Source organism: Neofelis nebulosa, chromosome 6 (assembly GCF_028018385.1).
Source record: "Neofelis nebulosa isolate mNeoNeb1 chromosome 6, mNeoNeb1.pri, whole genome shotgun sequence".
Classification (NCBI taxonomy): Eukaryota; Metazoa; Chordata; class Mammalia; order Carnivora; family Felidae; genus Neofelis; species Neofelis nebulosa.
Window position 1 is genome coordinate 127133141 of NC_080787.1, and position 15003 is coordinate 127148143.

Sequence of the window (15003 nt, forward strand, 5' to 3'; positions counted from 1 at the left end):
GCCCCATATCTGAACACTAGTATATACAATAGACTACATATACACAATATACGTAGTGAGAATTTTTAAAAAGTTAATTGCTTATGATGTCTTTTTTCCTTAAGCTTCACTCCCACCTGATTTAATATTGCTTCAAGTTACCTTGGGCAACACAGCATCAATTGCCTGTTTGGCTCGCTGCTTGGTTTCAGAGTTGCTGTAACTTGTCTTATTTTTTTTATTAAAAAAAATTTTTTTTAACATTTATTTTTGAGACAGAGAGAGACAGAGCATGAACGGGGGAGGGTCAGAGAGAGGGAGACACAGAATCGGAAACAGGCTTCAGGCTCCAAGCCATCAGCCCCCAGCCTGACGCGGGGCTCGAACTCACAGACCGCGAGATCGTGACCTGAGCCGAAGTCGGCCGCCTAACCGACTGAGCCACCCCGGCGCCCCTAACTTGTCTTATTTTATAATCATCAGAAATACCTCCTGATGCCAGTCTTCCAAAATCACAAGGAATAAATAAAACCCCCAAAACGCGCAGTAAAGGCTAACATGCTAAAACAAAAGTTGTCACCTAACCCTACAATCACACTGCCTTGTTAGGTCTAGTACAAGATAGGTGGCGCAAATCACTTTGTTTTGCCCAAAACAAAGATGGACTCCGTCGGAGTCAGAGCCCTTTCCTTTCCGGACCAATCGAAATCCAGCATTCAGGGCACTGGGTGTCCTCACTTCCGCCTCGTCTTCCTGGGTCTCTAATTCGGCGAGGCGGGACTGTCCGCCTCTGATCCGAAACGGCTGTGGCAGCGCCAGGGCGGCGAGGCCCAGAAGCGGCGGGCGGGATGAGCGGGGCGCGCGTCGGAGCGGTGCGGACGCTGCGGGTGCCGGGCCGCCATGGCTATGCGGCCGAGTTTTCCCCGTACCTGCCGGGCCGGCTGGCCTGCGCCGCCGCGCAGCACTATGGCATCGCGGGTGAGGCCGCGCAGCGCCGCCGGGGCGGGGGCGGGTTCCAGCCGAACCCCAGCTTCACCCTGTGGTGGGAAAGCACTTCCGACAGTAGACAGTGCCACAAGTGTACACCAGGGGGAGCCGAGGAGCGCGCGAATTCTGGCTTCCTCCTTTGTCCATTGTGGGGGGTGGGTCTGGGTCTATGATCCTTTCAGTTACGTTGCGGAAGTAGCATCTGGGAGGTGCCTGCTGGCCCATACCCTCATTCCTTAGCGCACCTCCTCCACCTCCACCTGACCCCCCACCCCCACCCCCAGGCACACACTTCCTGCCTTGAGCGGGCTCAGCGGATGTGACCCCTCCCGCCATTCGGACGCGACAGACAGCACTTGTAAGGGGACGGTCCGCAGGGTCACCTGAGTACCTTGCTTATGGGTCCACCTTCCTCACAGTCTGCATCCGGGCTGTGGGTCGTAAGAAGGACGGCCTTGAGCGGACGCTTGGAGTCTCCCCACAATTGCCATCATGAAATTGATCAAGTTCTGCCCCTACCTCTTGTTGTCTCAGGAGGAATACACACATTTGCAAGTAGTTGGAGGTTCAAGTTAACTCGTGCGCGCTCTCTTTCTGTCTCTCTCTTTTGTAATGTTTATTTTCAACGTTTTTTTTTTTTTTTTTTTTTTTTTTTTGGGACAGAGAGAGACAGAGCATGAACGGGGGAGGGTCAGAGAGAGAGGGAGACACAGAATTGGAAACAGGCTCCAGGCTCCGAGCCATCAGCCCAGAGCCTGACGCGGGGCTCGAACTCACGGACCGCGAGATCGTGACCTGGCTGAAGTCGGACGCTTAACCGACTGCGCCACCCAGGCGCCCCTGTAATGTTTATTTTCGAGAGAGAGAGAGAGAGAGAGAGAGAGAGAGAGCCCCTGAGCAGGGGTGGGGGCAGAGAGAGAGAGGGAGACTGAGGATCCTATAAGCAGGTTCTGCGCTGTCAGTGCAGAGCCCCATATAGGGCATAAACCGGGAGATCATGACCTAAGTGGGATGCTTAACCAACTGAGCCACCCAGGGACCCCAAGTTCACTGTCTCTTTTCAAGGACTAGACTGGAAGGTGGGATTCCATTCTTAAAATTTCTTCTTTTAACTTAAAGCTTATCTGTTATTTATGCGCAGAAGCTCTGTGAAATAATTCATTGCATAACGTCAGCTTTTGATAGTTGTTTTTCTTTGGCCCTAGGGCGGAAAAAAAATGGTATGATTTCTAAAATTCAGAAGGCAAGAAATATTTACTTATATTTTCACCACTTAGCTCTTACTGCTTGCACTGGTACATTCAAGTTTACAATACTTACCCACCAGTTAGGTTGAAACTCATGAGTTTGATACTTTAAATTAAATCCTTTGTAAAACTTACAAGGAGGTGTTTTTTTTTTTAATCCTGTTTAAATTGAGTGTTTTTCCTCCCTCAGTCTATATGACAAATACATCTTTTAAAATATGCTTGTCCGTTAGAAAAATAATTCATTTTGGGTAGATAACTAACCTACTCAGCACTTTACCATCTAGTATGTGGTAAATTCCACCAGGTATTTTGTTTTAAAATCCCATGCTGAATGTATTTCACATTTATTAGCAAGGCAGTGTGATGCAGTAGAAGGAGCAGAGCTTCTGGAATCTGTAAGCCAAAGGTTTCTTGCCTGGAAATAGGGATTATGACACCTATTTGGGAGGTTTATGTGCCTGACAGCCTGTCTGGCCATAGAATATTAATTCAGATATCCCCCTCCCCTCCCCCCCCCCCCCCCCCCCCGCGTTTAGGGCTGTGTCTGGATCCCAAGCATAGGTGAGATAAGTTTAATATTTCATGGTTGAGGTGCAATATAGAAAAACAGGAATGGAGCACACAGTCCTGATCAGTTTGCATGCACGGTCTCAATAACTTTAGGGAGAAATTTGTGGTAGTAAAATTAGGTACTCATTCCTCAGCAACCTCCCCCCCCACCCTTCACCTTAGCTGTTCCCCTGGCAAGTTCAAAAGCATGATCTTGATTTTTTTTTTTTTCTCCTTAGGCTGTGGAACCCTTCTAATATTGGATCAAAATGAATCTGGGCTTAGACTTTTTAGAAGGTAAGGTGGCTCTAATGATTAAACTTACAGGTATTCTCTTTTGCTACCAAAGCCTTAGTATAATTAGATTTTGAATCTTTTTGATCAGTAAAATATTTTTTCATTTTTAAATTTGTGGTAGAAAAGAAACTTCAGCATGTGCATATATAGAACTTATTTTTGCCAGTAAACTGTGATTATGTCATTTTTCTTCTAAAGCCCTTGTCTCTTAGTGTTCATTTATAAAGTAGAAAAGTTAAACATAAAAAAATGTAAACTAGTTAGTATACTGTGTGACGTTTCTAACGTTGCTGTCTTTTTCACATAGTTTGGGTTAATTCATTCAGGAGCTAATTATCCATTTTGTGAGTTATCTAGCACTGCTTTCCGTTTCTTGTTTCTATGGCTGTCTTGACTGTTGGACTCATTAACACCTCCATCTGGGTTAGTCAATGTCAGAGAAAGGAAAGGAAACTCTGTCATGAGATCATGACCTGCTCACAGCTCAGGCGAAATTTTATGTGGGAAGTTGAAATTCTTGGTCTAAATTAGTATTGTGAAGTGCTTGCTGCTCCCTCCTGTGAACCACACAAAAAACCCCAAAAAAACCGCAAAACAGTGAGCACCCAGGTATGGCGTCCTGGCCTCATAAATAGCGCCAAATTTCTAAATGGGAGACCGAATTTTAATCCAGCTCCACAGTTTTCTTGCTGTGTGACCTGGGATGTTCCTGTCACATCTCTGAACTCATTTCTGGGTCTGTCAAGTTCTAGCTCTATTTCTCTTCCATAGTTGTGAAGACCGTGTGAGATAATGGGTGTTAAAATATGTGATAAACTTGAAAGACTGTAAAATTATGGTTCCTATTTTATGTTCAGCTGCCTGTGCAACCGGATTTTTTTTTAATTTTACTTATCCTGGTGTAGCTTTGACTGGAACGATGGTTTGTTTGACGTGACCTGGAGCGAGAACAATGAACACATCCTGGTCACCTGTAGCGGCGATGGCTCGCTGCAGCTCTGGGACACGGCCAAAGCCGCAGGACCACTGCAGGTCTACAAGGAACACACTCAGGAGGTAGGAAGGCAAGTCTTTCTGGGCTGATTGGTTTTGTTTTAGATGAAATCCATTTGGGGATGGAAACAAGGGGACTGGAAGTTTAAGCGTTAGTGTTTCTTGCATATGGTAGATGTCATTTGTTATTTGATTATTCCGACATTAAGTACATCTTGCCCTAAGGAGCTAAGAAAGAAGGAAAGGTCAAGCTTCTTCTTAGGCAGTACAAACGCCCCCAGTAGTAGGTATGCTGTAGCGCTGTTTCCTCCAGAAGAGGCCCATCTCTTTCTTCCCGCTGTAGGGTATGCTTGCCCTATACCGCCGTAAGGAGGAAGTAGGCAGACTTTTCACCAAGGCGCCACAAGATCGCCTTTAGGGCCGCAGTAAGGTTCCTAGGGATTTTCAGAATATAGTGGAGCAAGAGCATCAAATGCAGATTATGAGACAGAGTTTACTGAAGAAATTTGAAATCTAAACCAGTTCATGTATCTAGGTTCTGCGTGTATGTATACGGGTAGCACAGAAGATAGTTTGGTTTTCATATCCTTTAGATAAATACCTAGTAGTGCCATTGCTGGGTCGCAGGGTAGTTCTAAGTTTCATTTTCTTGAGGAACCTCCATACTGTTTTCCAGAGCGGCTGCACCAGTCTGCTCTCCCACCAACAGCGCAAAAGGGTTCCCCTTTCTCTGCATCCTCGCCAACATCTGTCGTTGCCTGAGTTGTTCATTTTAGCCATTCTGACAGGTGTGAGGTGATGAATCACTGGGTTCTGCTCCTGAAACCAGTACTACACGGTATGTTAACTAACTTGAATGTAAATAGATAAATTAAAAAAAAAAAGAAAATAGTTTGGTTTTCAGTCATATAAAACTACAAAGGTATTTTTAATGAATGTGATGGGAAAGACATTCCCTTACGGTGTTTTGCCTAAAATGTTTCAAAATTTCCCTCAAGGTAGCCGTAGATCTTTCAATTTTACTTTCAGATTTGTGTCTAGCACAGTACCTGGCCCATAGAAGGCCTTCAAAGGATGCTTGTTAAATGCAAGAATATTAGTCGTTTGTGATAAAAGGATTAGTTGTGTGAAGATTCCAGAGTGTTAAGAGAGTGGGTTAGGAGTGACATTCAAGGTGACATATACTCAATTTAAGGTTTACATCAACATCTAGTTCCCAATGTGCTCATTACAATTTTTGAAAAGTAGTTAACATTTGTCTTCATTGTCAAATAATAGGCTTATCAATTTGCTTACCTTTTTTGAAAAAAGATTTGACCCACTTCAAGTTCTTGGTTATGAAAACTTACCTTTGAACTAAGTATGCAGCTATTCGTATTTCATTGTGGAGGAAGTGTATTTAGCTATACATTTTGTAGTAAAAATGTGCCATGTGGTTAAGACCTTGCTTACTTTAAGAAAAGCAATGAATGGAGTGTCTGAGTGGCTCAATTGGTTAAGTGTCCAACTTTGGCCCAGATTGTGATCTCACGGTTCGTGAGTTTGAGCCCCTCGCATCGGGCTGTGTGCTGACAGCTCAGAGCTTGGAGCCTGCCTCGCATTCTGTGTCCCCTACTCTCTCTGCCCCTCCTCGCCACCCCCCTCAAAAATAAATAAACATTAAAGAAATTTTTTTAAAAAATTAAAAAAATCAATGATTAACTCTTGTGATATGATAGAAGCTGAAAAGTTTACAATGATGGATGCCCATAAAAAATATTAATGCAGAATGACAGTGAGTCATGCATTTAATACCAGTTTGTTCCCTTTAGAAATTGCATTTGTGTTTATTTTTCCAACTTTTTTTTTTTTAATTTTTTTTTTATTTTTGGGACAGAGAGAGACAGAGCATGAACGGGGGAGGGGCAGAGAGAGAGGGAGACACAGAATCGGAAACAGGCTCCAGGCTCCGAGCCATCAGCCCAGAGCCTGATGCGGGGCTCGAACTCACGGACCGCGAGATCGTGACCTGGCTGAAGTCGGACACTTAACCGACTGCGCCACCCAGGCGCCCCTTGCATTTGTGTTTAAAATGGAACAACAGACTTGTCAGCTGAAGGGATCTATCTTTCCTTTTTCCCTCCCTCCCTCCCTCCGTTCCTTCGTTTCTTCCTTTCTTCCGGGGGCACAATTGAACTTGATATATTTCCTTGTGTGTATTTAGTCATGCTTAGCCATTTTTTCTGGATTAGGTTACTGCAATAAGATTTTTCTTAAAATTTAGAATAAATTTAAAGCATCCCCTCCCCCATAGAATTGTGATTATGGGGAAAAATAATTTCCAGTTATGTGTCAGTGAGTTGTTGGATTTTACTATGAATAGGATGTAATATCCTTCACTACTTTTCACTATACTATGTTTGAAAAGCATTCACTTTTTTTTTCTTTTTCTTTCTGTTTTTTGTTTTTTTTTTTTACCTTGTTTAGTATTTTAAAGTTTTAACTTGTATTTAAAAAGCTAGATCTGTCCGTACTGGTAGCACATGTTTTGTGCCAGGCATATGCTAGTCTTCAAAGTTGCAAATATGAATAAGACTCAGGTGCTAATCTCTGGTAGTAGATCTGGGACATGCAAGCAAACTAATATAATGTGATCATGTTGAAAAGAAGTGTCTAGAAGGTGCAGATAGAGAAACCAAGGACCGTCACAAAAGAGATGCCATTTGAGCTGAGTCTTGGACAGTTAGCAGGAATTCACTGGCAGCCCAAGGGGAAGAGGGCAGTTTTAGTAGAAAAGAGCATCTCACAGGTGCAGATCTGTGAAAGAGCATGACATGTTCAAGGCAGTCACAGGTCCTTTGGTGTGACTAGAGCAGAGTGTCTGTGTGGGAATGGTGGGAGATGAGGCGGGAAAGGTGGGGAAGGGCTATATCCTGATGGGCCTTAAATGCCTGGTTGGGGTTGCACTGGATGCTTTGAATATTCAGGGGAGAGATGGATTAATTTTGTAGATTTGGGGCCACACAGTATGGGCAGACAACAGGACATACACGGATGTGTAAGTATTAGCCATTTTCCACTTAATCCAACTTTTCCAGATGCTAGGTATGACTAGACTGTAATTTAGGTACTAAATTTTACTATTTGAAATGAAAACAAAGTAGAAAGTGCTTGTCTTAACTCAGTGGTTTTCAAACTTTGCCACATATAGAATCATGTAGGGACCTTTTAAAAATCTTCATGGTGGTTAGAGCCAGCCATCAATCGGCATGATTTAGATTCCCAGATTATTCCAATGTACAGTAGTGTTTAGAAGCCACTGCTTTAACTTCATAGGCATTCAGTTCTGATGACCTTATTATGTATATTGTCTAATATTTTGAGGGTTGTAGATTCAAAATGGAGATTTTAAAAACTACGTAATAAAATGCATCTTTTGATTTACCTTGTGAAGTGGTAACCTCAAAGCTTTAAAACTTTTTAAAGAAGAGAAAGTGATAGTTTTAAATAGATGGAAACTGTGATGGAATATTTTTGGGTCAAGAATGACCTTCACGCATGAATATGGCTACTATATATGTAGTCTCTCTGTCATACACTCATTGTGGGTCTCAAACACTGTGCCTGTCTCTAAAGCAGGTTGGTGAGTGAATCATATCTAGAAATTAGAATCCCATATCTCCTAATTTAGATCTAGTAGGAAACTTACGTAGGAGAATGATGCAATCTTATTTGATAATTTTAAATCATGTGAAACTAGAAATTTTTTTTTAGTTTAGCTATAATCTGATAGTCTATGAAATTATCCTATTGAATTATTGGCAGAGCTGTTTAAATATATGTAGAATTTACATTTTATGTAAATGTAATGTGAGACAGGGAGGAATTTTATATATATATCTGCATATATTTCAAAAAGAAACAATGGAAAGAGAATCCAAAGCCAATAAAAATGGTTACCTTTAAAAAGGGTGGGGAAGATATCAGGGGAGGCAGGGGACAAGGATGGCTAATTTTCCAAATATAATTTATATCACAGTTTTGGCCTTGGAAAAGTTGAAATATTTTACAAAGTTAAAAATCACTGTTTAATTAAAAAGGAAAAAAAATTGCTAAAAATTGAGAACAAGCAGAAAACACATTCATCTAGTGATGTATCAAATTGGCATTATAACCAGGTATTGAAAATAATTATTTCAAGTGACTTTAGAAATACAGTTTAGTGATTGTCCATGCCTAATAAGATATTTCTGATAAACAAAAAGAGTTGCAAGGAAGTTTTAAACTGCATTCAGAAAGATAAGTATTGTTATTTTGAAACTCTCATATCATGTAGGTTCACATATACCAGTAATTATGTTATTAGAAACCAAAACTTTTTATGTAAGAGAAAAGTAATATGAGAATAAAGAAGTTAAATAGAGACATTTAATCCTAAAACTGGGAAGTATCTGCACAGACTCATGATTTATTTTTCTCTGTTTAAAAAAGTCCATTTGTTCTGGTTCTTTGGACTGTAAAGACTGAGCTGCATTGACAACTCAGTCTCAGTGATATCCCTAGTGCCCAGATTGTTGCCTCTAAATACCATTTCCCACTAAAAGGATCTGGGGATCTTTGGAGAAATAGTTGATTCCAGGACTGGCAGGAAACGTACAAGGTGAATCCAAAACATCTTCTTGTGCCAGAAGACTGTGAAAGTCCACTGGGATCACATTAGACGTTTGGAACAGATAACCTGAAAAGGCTCTCAGTGGCCAATGATGGACAATTTCAACATCAAAAAGAATGACAGCAATGAGTTGGAACACTATACACACAGAGAGATACACACTTATATGTATATTTCTACCCATTACATGGAGTTGTAAACATTAAAAAACAACAGCTGGTCATCACTGAAGATTACTAGGACAATGGCCTCATTCTGAAAATTGATAAGCAAATATGAAGAATCAAGGCATTTATCCTGCCTTTCTGATGTGAATTTTATTGTGGGGTAGTTGAATGGTTGATGTGGAAAATTTCTCATAACTGAATTCTGACTATTAAATGCAGAAGGAATAGCACAATTATAGAGTCACCATTTAGTAGCCCGTAATGAAATAATGAGTGTAGGCAAAGATTATCTATGAATGCTAAAACATTAATTTAATATTTATACATCTTTTGAACAATTTTGAGATCACTAAAAGTGGGTCAGCCAGCAATTATACACCTAATGTAATAGGAAGCTTAAATAAGATTGAACTGAATTGAACCAAACCTCTAGACCTAACTTCTAACTTAAAGGAAATGGGAGGAGTAGAGGAAAATGTTGACACCAAGAGAGACAATTAGCCAAATCCAGAATGCAGAAGATTCTATGGGACCATTAACTTTGTTTCTTCAACAATTATAAATGTCATGGGAAGGGTGGGTGGGGAAAACAAGATGGGAGAGGAGGACTTTCCTAGATTAGATCTAAGAGACATAACAACTAAGGGTAAAATATGGATTTTGTTTAGTTTTTGATTCAAATAAACCACCTGTAAAAAGACATTTTTGAGACAGTCAGGGAAATAAGAATGTGGACTGAGTTTTGGATGATATTAAGGAACTGTTATTCATCTTGTTAGGTGTGAAAATGGCCTTCTGCTTATATAAAAAAGAAAAATATCCTTATCTGCTTAAGTATTTATGAGTGAAGTGGTCTGATGTTAAAATACTCCAGCAGTCAGTCAGTCAGTCAGTAAGTCAGTCAGTAACAGGACAGATGAAGCAAGGTGGCAAAATGTTGATAATTCTGGAAAGTATGTGATAGATACCTGGGGATTTATTATGATATTTTTTCTTTTATGCACATTTTAATGTTTCTATAATGATAAATTTAAAAAATTGTTTCACATTAAAAGAAATATGTAGCCTTTTCTAATCGCTCAGTAATTAAAAGTCAGTGTCCCTTTCCTTTGTATGGATACAGATAAGTATGAACATTCTGGACATAGTTTTTATTTGATGATTTTTAATTAAATAGACCAACTTAAAAAGGGCAGCACTATACAGTAGATTAAAAGCGAGCTCTTTGGGAATTGATTTCAGTAATAAAATTTGTTCTCTCAAACTGTGGTTTTGATGAGGTTCAGATTTCATAAAGCAACGCAAAATACTGTTCAGTGTGTTTTTTTTTTCTTTTTGCAGTTTCTCAATTTTCTTCATCACTGCCGAGAGTAATTACTTAAGATAGGCCTTTAGAGGACCCTGCTTTTAAAGCACAACTGCATTCCTCTCTTCTTTTTTATGCTTAATTGGGCCATTAAGTCATGTCCACTGTTTGAGTGGGAGTGGACAGGGGAATTGGAAATAGGAAAAGGTTGGAGGACTGGACTGATGTGAGGTGTGCTTTTCATGCAGATTTCTCTGCACCTTCATTCATTCTAGAAACTTTGATTAACCCTACTGTCTGCAAGGGACTGTGTGAAGCCTAGTGGGGAAGATGAGTGAATTGGGAATGGTCCTTGCCTGCTGGAGTCCTTGTCCTCTCTAGGGAGGGAGGCTTACGCTGCTGGTTATCTAATTTATAATGTGATAAGTGCTGTGAATGTAAGGAGTACTACAAGAGGAGAGGATCTTCTCTGCAGGAAGGGACCAGGATGGCATCCTTAACTCTGAAGGGAGAGTAGGATTTAACTATTCAAGTGGAGGGGCGCCTGGGTGGCTCAGTCAGTGGAGCATCTGACTCTTGATTTCTGCTCAGGTCATGATCTTACAGGTTAGAGAGTTCGAGCCTCACATCTGTCTCTGCTCTGGCAGCACGGAGCCTACCTGGGATTCTGTCTCTCTCTTTCTCTTTCTCTCTCTCTCTCTCAAAATAAATAAATAAATAAATAAATAAACTTTAAAAGATAACTATTCAGGTAGAGAGAGTCCAGAGGAATAGGGTTAGAGGCAAAGGAAAGTGCCCTCTTGAAGGGCGGGTACTGAGCCTGTGTGCCTGGAAAAGTCAGCATTTTGGCTGTTATGCTAAGACCAGTGGGAAGACATTGAAGATTTTGAAAAATTTACCATGAAAGATTTCATGTTTACATGAATATATGTAAGAAGTAAACATGTATAATGAATGCTTGCATATTCATCATCTAACTTAAGAAATAAAACATTACCTATGCTTTTGGAGCCCCTGCTTACAGATGCTATCTTCTATCTACTTTTTTCTGATTCCACCCTTCTTCCTCCTCTTTTCTTTCCTCCCCTCTTCCCAGAAGTAACCACTAATTGTGAATTTCTATTTCTGTTTTCTTTTCTTTTTCGTTTTACTACATATGTATGCATCCCTAAATCACTCATAGTTTTGCATGATTTCGACCTTTGGGTAATAAGCAGCAGCATGGATGAATGTCAATGTGGAGTGAAGATGGTAAGTTGCAGGAGCCACAGAGCATGATACCATTGAAGGGCTTTCTGTGGGGGAATGACGTTTGTGTTTTTATGCAATGCGGATAATGGATTGGAGGTGAGCCAGGATGGATAGGAAGAGCAGTTGAAGGATGCTATGGCCTAGGTGGTAGGTAGCTGAGGAGTTGATGGCTGTAGCCTCTTAAGAGAAATTATGTACAAACTTGGAACTATGGTCTTTTGGGATCCTGTCTCTCCTAAATAGTTGGCCTTTCTGTTCCTCAGACGTGACAAGCTTGTTTCCTGCTTCAGGGTCTTTTCCTAGTCTTCTGCCAGAGCCTTTCTTCTCAAACGTGCAGAGTTCTGTCTTTCCTGCACGCAGGTCCCTGCTCAGAGAGATCTTCCCTAACCACTCTACTGAGAAGTGACCTCTTAATTCTACATTGTTTCCCGGTCTCCTTCCTTTGCTTTATTTTGCTCCATAGCTTTCCTTTAAAATCGCATTCTGAAATTATTTATTTATAGTCTGTCTTCCTCTGCTAAAATACATGACCCATCTGGACTGAGGCTTTGTCTTGTCTAACATTGTACTCCCCTTCCCCTTGTGCCTTGTACACTGTAGGTGCTTAAGAAATACTTGTTGAATAGATTAGTGAGGTAACTTGAAGTTGGGATATTGGAATCTACTCATCCTTTTTCAACTGTCTCTCAAACATCTCTCTGACTGTAAACTTTTTTCAGAGCCTGAGGTTAATGCCCAAACCCTGCTCCCACTAGACATTTCCACTTGACTATCTTGCTGTCACTTCAAAGTCAGTATGTCCAAAATTACACATTATCTTCTTTCCTCCAGTCTTCCCATTTTGTTAATGCCACCACCACTGATAGTCCCCAGGCACAAAACCTTGGTGTTATCCGGCAGTATTCCCTAGTCCTGATCCCTTGGGTGCTGTCTATGCCTGTATATGACTTTGTGGAGTGGGGGGAGGTGCAGTTCTGATCACTGTTTTCACTTCTGCTTTCTGCTATTGACATTTTAGCCAGGCCTCAAGGTCCTGCTTGGATCCTCTCTTCTGGGCATCAAGCTGAATTTTCCATCCCAGCACCCATGTTGTACTTATGTCTGTAGTTTTATTATTATTATTTTTAATATTTATTTATTTATTTTGAGAAACAGAGAGAGAGAGAGAAAGAGAGAGAGTGAGCGAAGTGGGGGGGGGGGCAGAGAGAGAGGGAGAGAGAATCCAAAGCAGGTTTGTACTGTCAGCACAGAGCCCGACGTGGGGCTCCATCTCATGAACCGTAAGATCATGATCTGAGCCACTCAGGCACCCCCCCCTCACTGTAGTTTGTTTGTTTATTTGTTTGTTTTTTTAAGTTACTTTCCTGTATCCTAATATTTTAAATACAGTCAAATAAAATATTTTTTGAGTTGCCTTTTTAAAAAATGTTTTTAAACATTTATTATTTTTGAGAGAGAGAGAGAGAGACAGAGAGAGACAGAGCACGAGAAGGGGAGGGGCAGAGAGAGGGAGACAGAATCCGAAGCAGGCTCCAGGCTCTGAGCTGTCAGCACAGAGCCCGACATGGGGCCCGAACCCACAAACCGCGAGATCATGACCTGACCCAAAGTCAGACGCCCAACTGACTGAGCTACCCAGGCGCCCCTTGAGGTTGCCTTTATTTCTTTTTGTGTTATCCCACTTTCAACATCACCCTGGGGATCCTGTCCCTAGTTTTGTCCTAGAGTCCTACTGCTTGCACTTCGTTGTGTGACTGATAAGACAGCTGGCAGCAACACCGCCGTCAGCGTGGTTACCTTCTATCTTTTGTTCTCATTAGGGCTGGGTTCCCCTATGGGGGCTTTTGCAGTTTTAAAAGGTAAGAAGTCATAAGGTTTCGAATCCCGTGTCATACTGGACATGTGTAGAGGCAGTGGAGTGTGAGATGTTGATCTTAGTTTTTAGTTATATTTGTTCAGTTATCCTCTGAAACGAAAACAGTAGCTCTTTATAACTACTTAGCAGTGATGCAGATTGTGAAGGTAAATTCAGATGGATAAACTCTTTTAACTCCCATTTGTTGAGTGCTTATTATATTGCAACAAGCATAGGCATACAAGGTGGTTTTGCCCACATGACGGATCTTCCAGAATCTAGTAGGTATTTAACAAAAGTTGTCGTAAAATATGGTAAATGTTGAATTATAAGTTGGTGCAAGGTGCTGTTGGAGTGCATGGAAGGAAACATTTAAATCATGGAGGGTTTTATCGAGGTGAGGCTTATTTCATAAAGGCTGTGGTGGAGCCCAGTCTTGACAAATGAGTGGGAGGTCACCAAGTGGACAGTGGACAAGGGCTTTAAGTTCTTGGATAATTCATGGAAACAAAGTGGGATCAGTTTGGGCTCCCACGAAGGGCGATACTAGTAAGGGCAGGCTTTTACTTCCCTAATGTTGCAGCCCCACGTCATTCCAATTCAACAGTGCCCTCAGGTAGCATGATGTAGAGTCAGCATCACGTAGTGATTAAGGGTGGACTCTGCAGTTAGGCTGCTGAGGTTCAGAGTTCAGCTCTGTCACTTAACTAGCTTTAGGAATTTGAAGAGTTTATTTATACATTTTGGGTCTTGTTATAGTATCAGTTTCATAGAAGGGAAGATTAAATGAGATAAAATAGGGGCACCTGGGTGACTCAGTAAGGTATGTGTCTGACTTCGGCTCAGGTCTTGATCTCACAGTCCGTGGGTTCGAGCCCCGCGTTGGGCTCTGGGCTGACAGCTCTGAGCCTGGAGTCTGCTTCAGATTCTGTCTCCCTCTCTCTCTGCCCCTCCCCTGCTCACGCTCTGTCGCTCTGTCTCTCTCTCTCTCTCAAAAAGAAATAAACATTAAAAAAATTAAATGAGATAAAATATGTAAAATGCTTATGACAACATGTGGCACATAACAGGTGCTAAATAAAGGTTTGCTATTGTGGTTATTTTTGACTGTTCACATCAGCCTAGAGTAGGAGTTGGCAAACTACTACTCATGGGACAGGGCCCAACCTAGCCTGCTATCTGATTTGTAAATAAAGTTTTATTGGAACACAGCTATGCCCACTCATCAAGTATCAGCTATGGCTACTTTTGTGCTCTACTGGGCCGAAAGACAGACCAAATGGCCCATAAAGCCCAATGTGTATATATATATACACACATATATATATACACACTCTATATATACTCTCTCTCTATATATACTACTCTACAGAAGAAATGTGCCATGCCCTGGCCTAGAGGATAAAAGCAAACTCTTCAGCTCACAATGACTGCTTCCAAGCCTATCTTTTTCCATCCATAACTAACAGATGGCCATGGCAGCTCTTTGGTTTTTGTTGCCCCTTCTTTATGAGCTGCTTCTGTTGCTGGATTGTGGTTTCTTCAGTGTTCCAACTGATTTTCTCTCTTTTTCATGAATATGGACAGCAGCAGGGCCAGGACTAGAATAGGGTGGGTGAAGCACTCACTTTAGGTACATGATTAAGGAGGACCCCAACAACTCAATAGTCAAATAATATCTTAATGCAGTAATTTAAAAAATCAGAAATACTGCAAAA

The 15003-nt window shown here is 41.3% G+C and overlaps 1 protein-coding gene across 1 annotated transcript in view; it reads left to right on the forward strand.

Moving 5' to 3' along the window:
* The first annotated feature begins 493 nt into the window (after nt 1–493).
* Nucleotides 494–15003, forward strand: part of PEX7 (peroxisomal biogenesis factor 7) — a 78858-nt gene continuing 64348 nt past the window's right edge. The window contains exons 1-3 of the mRNA XM_058735402.1: nt 494–957; nt 3005–3062; nt 3968–4118. Coding sequence (XP_058591385.1) covers nt 828–957; nt 3005–3062; nt 3968–4118 — 339 coding nt within the window. The 5' untranslated portion in view covers nt 494–827. The remainder of the gene's footprint in view (nt 958–3004; nt 3063–3967; nt 4119–15003) is intronic.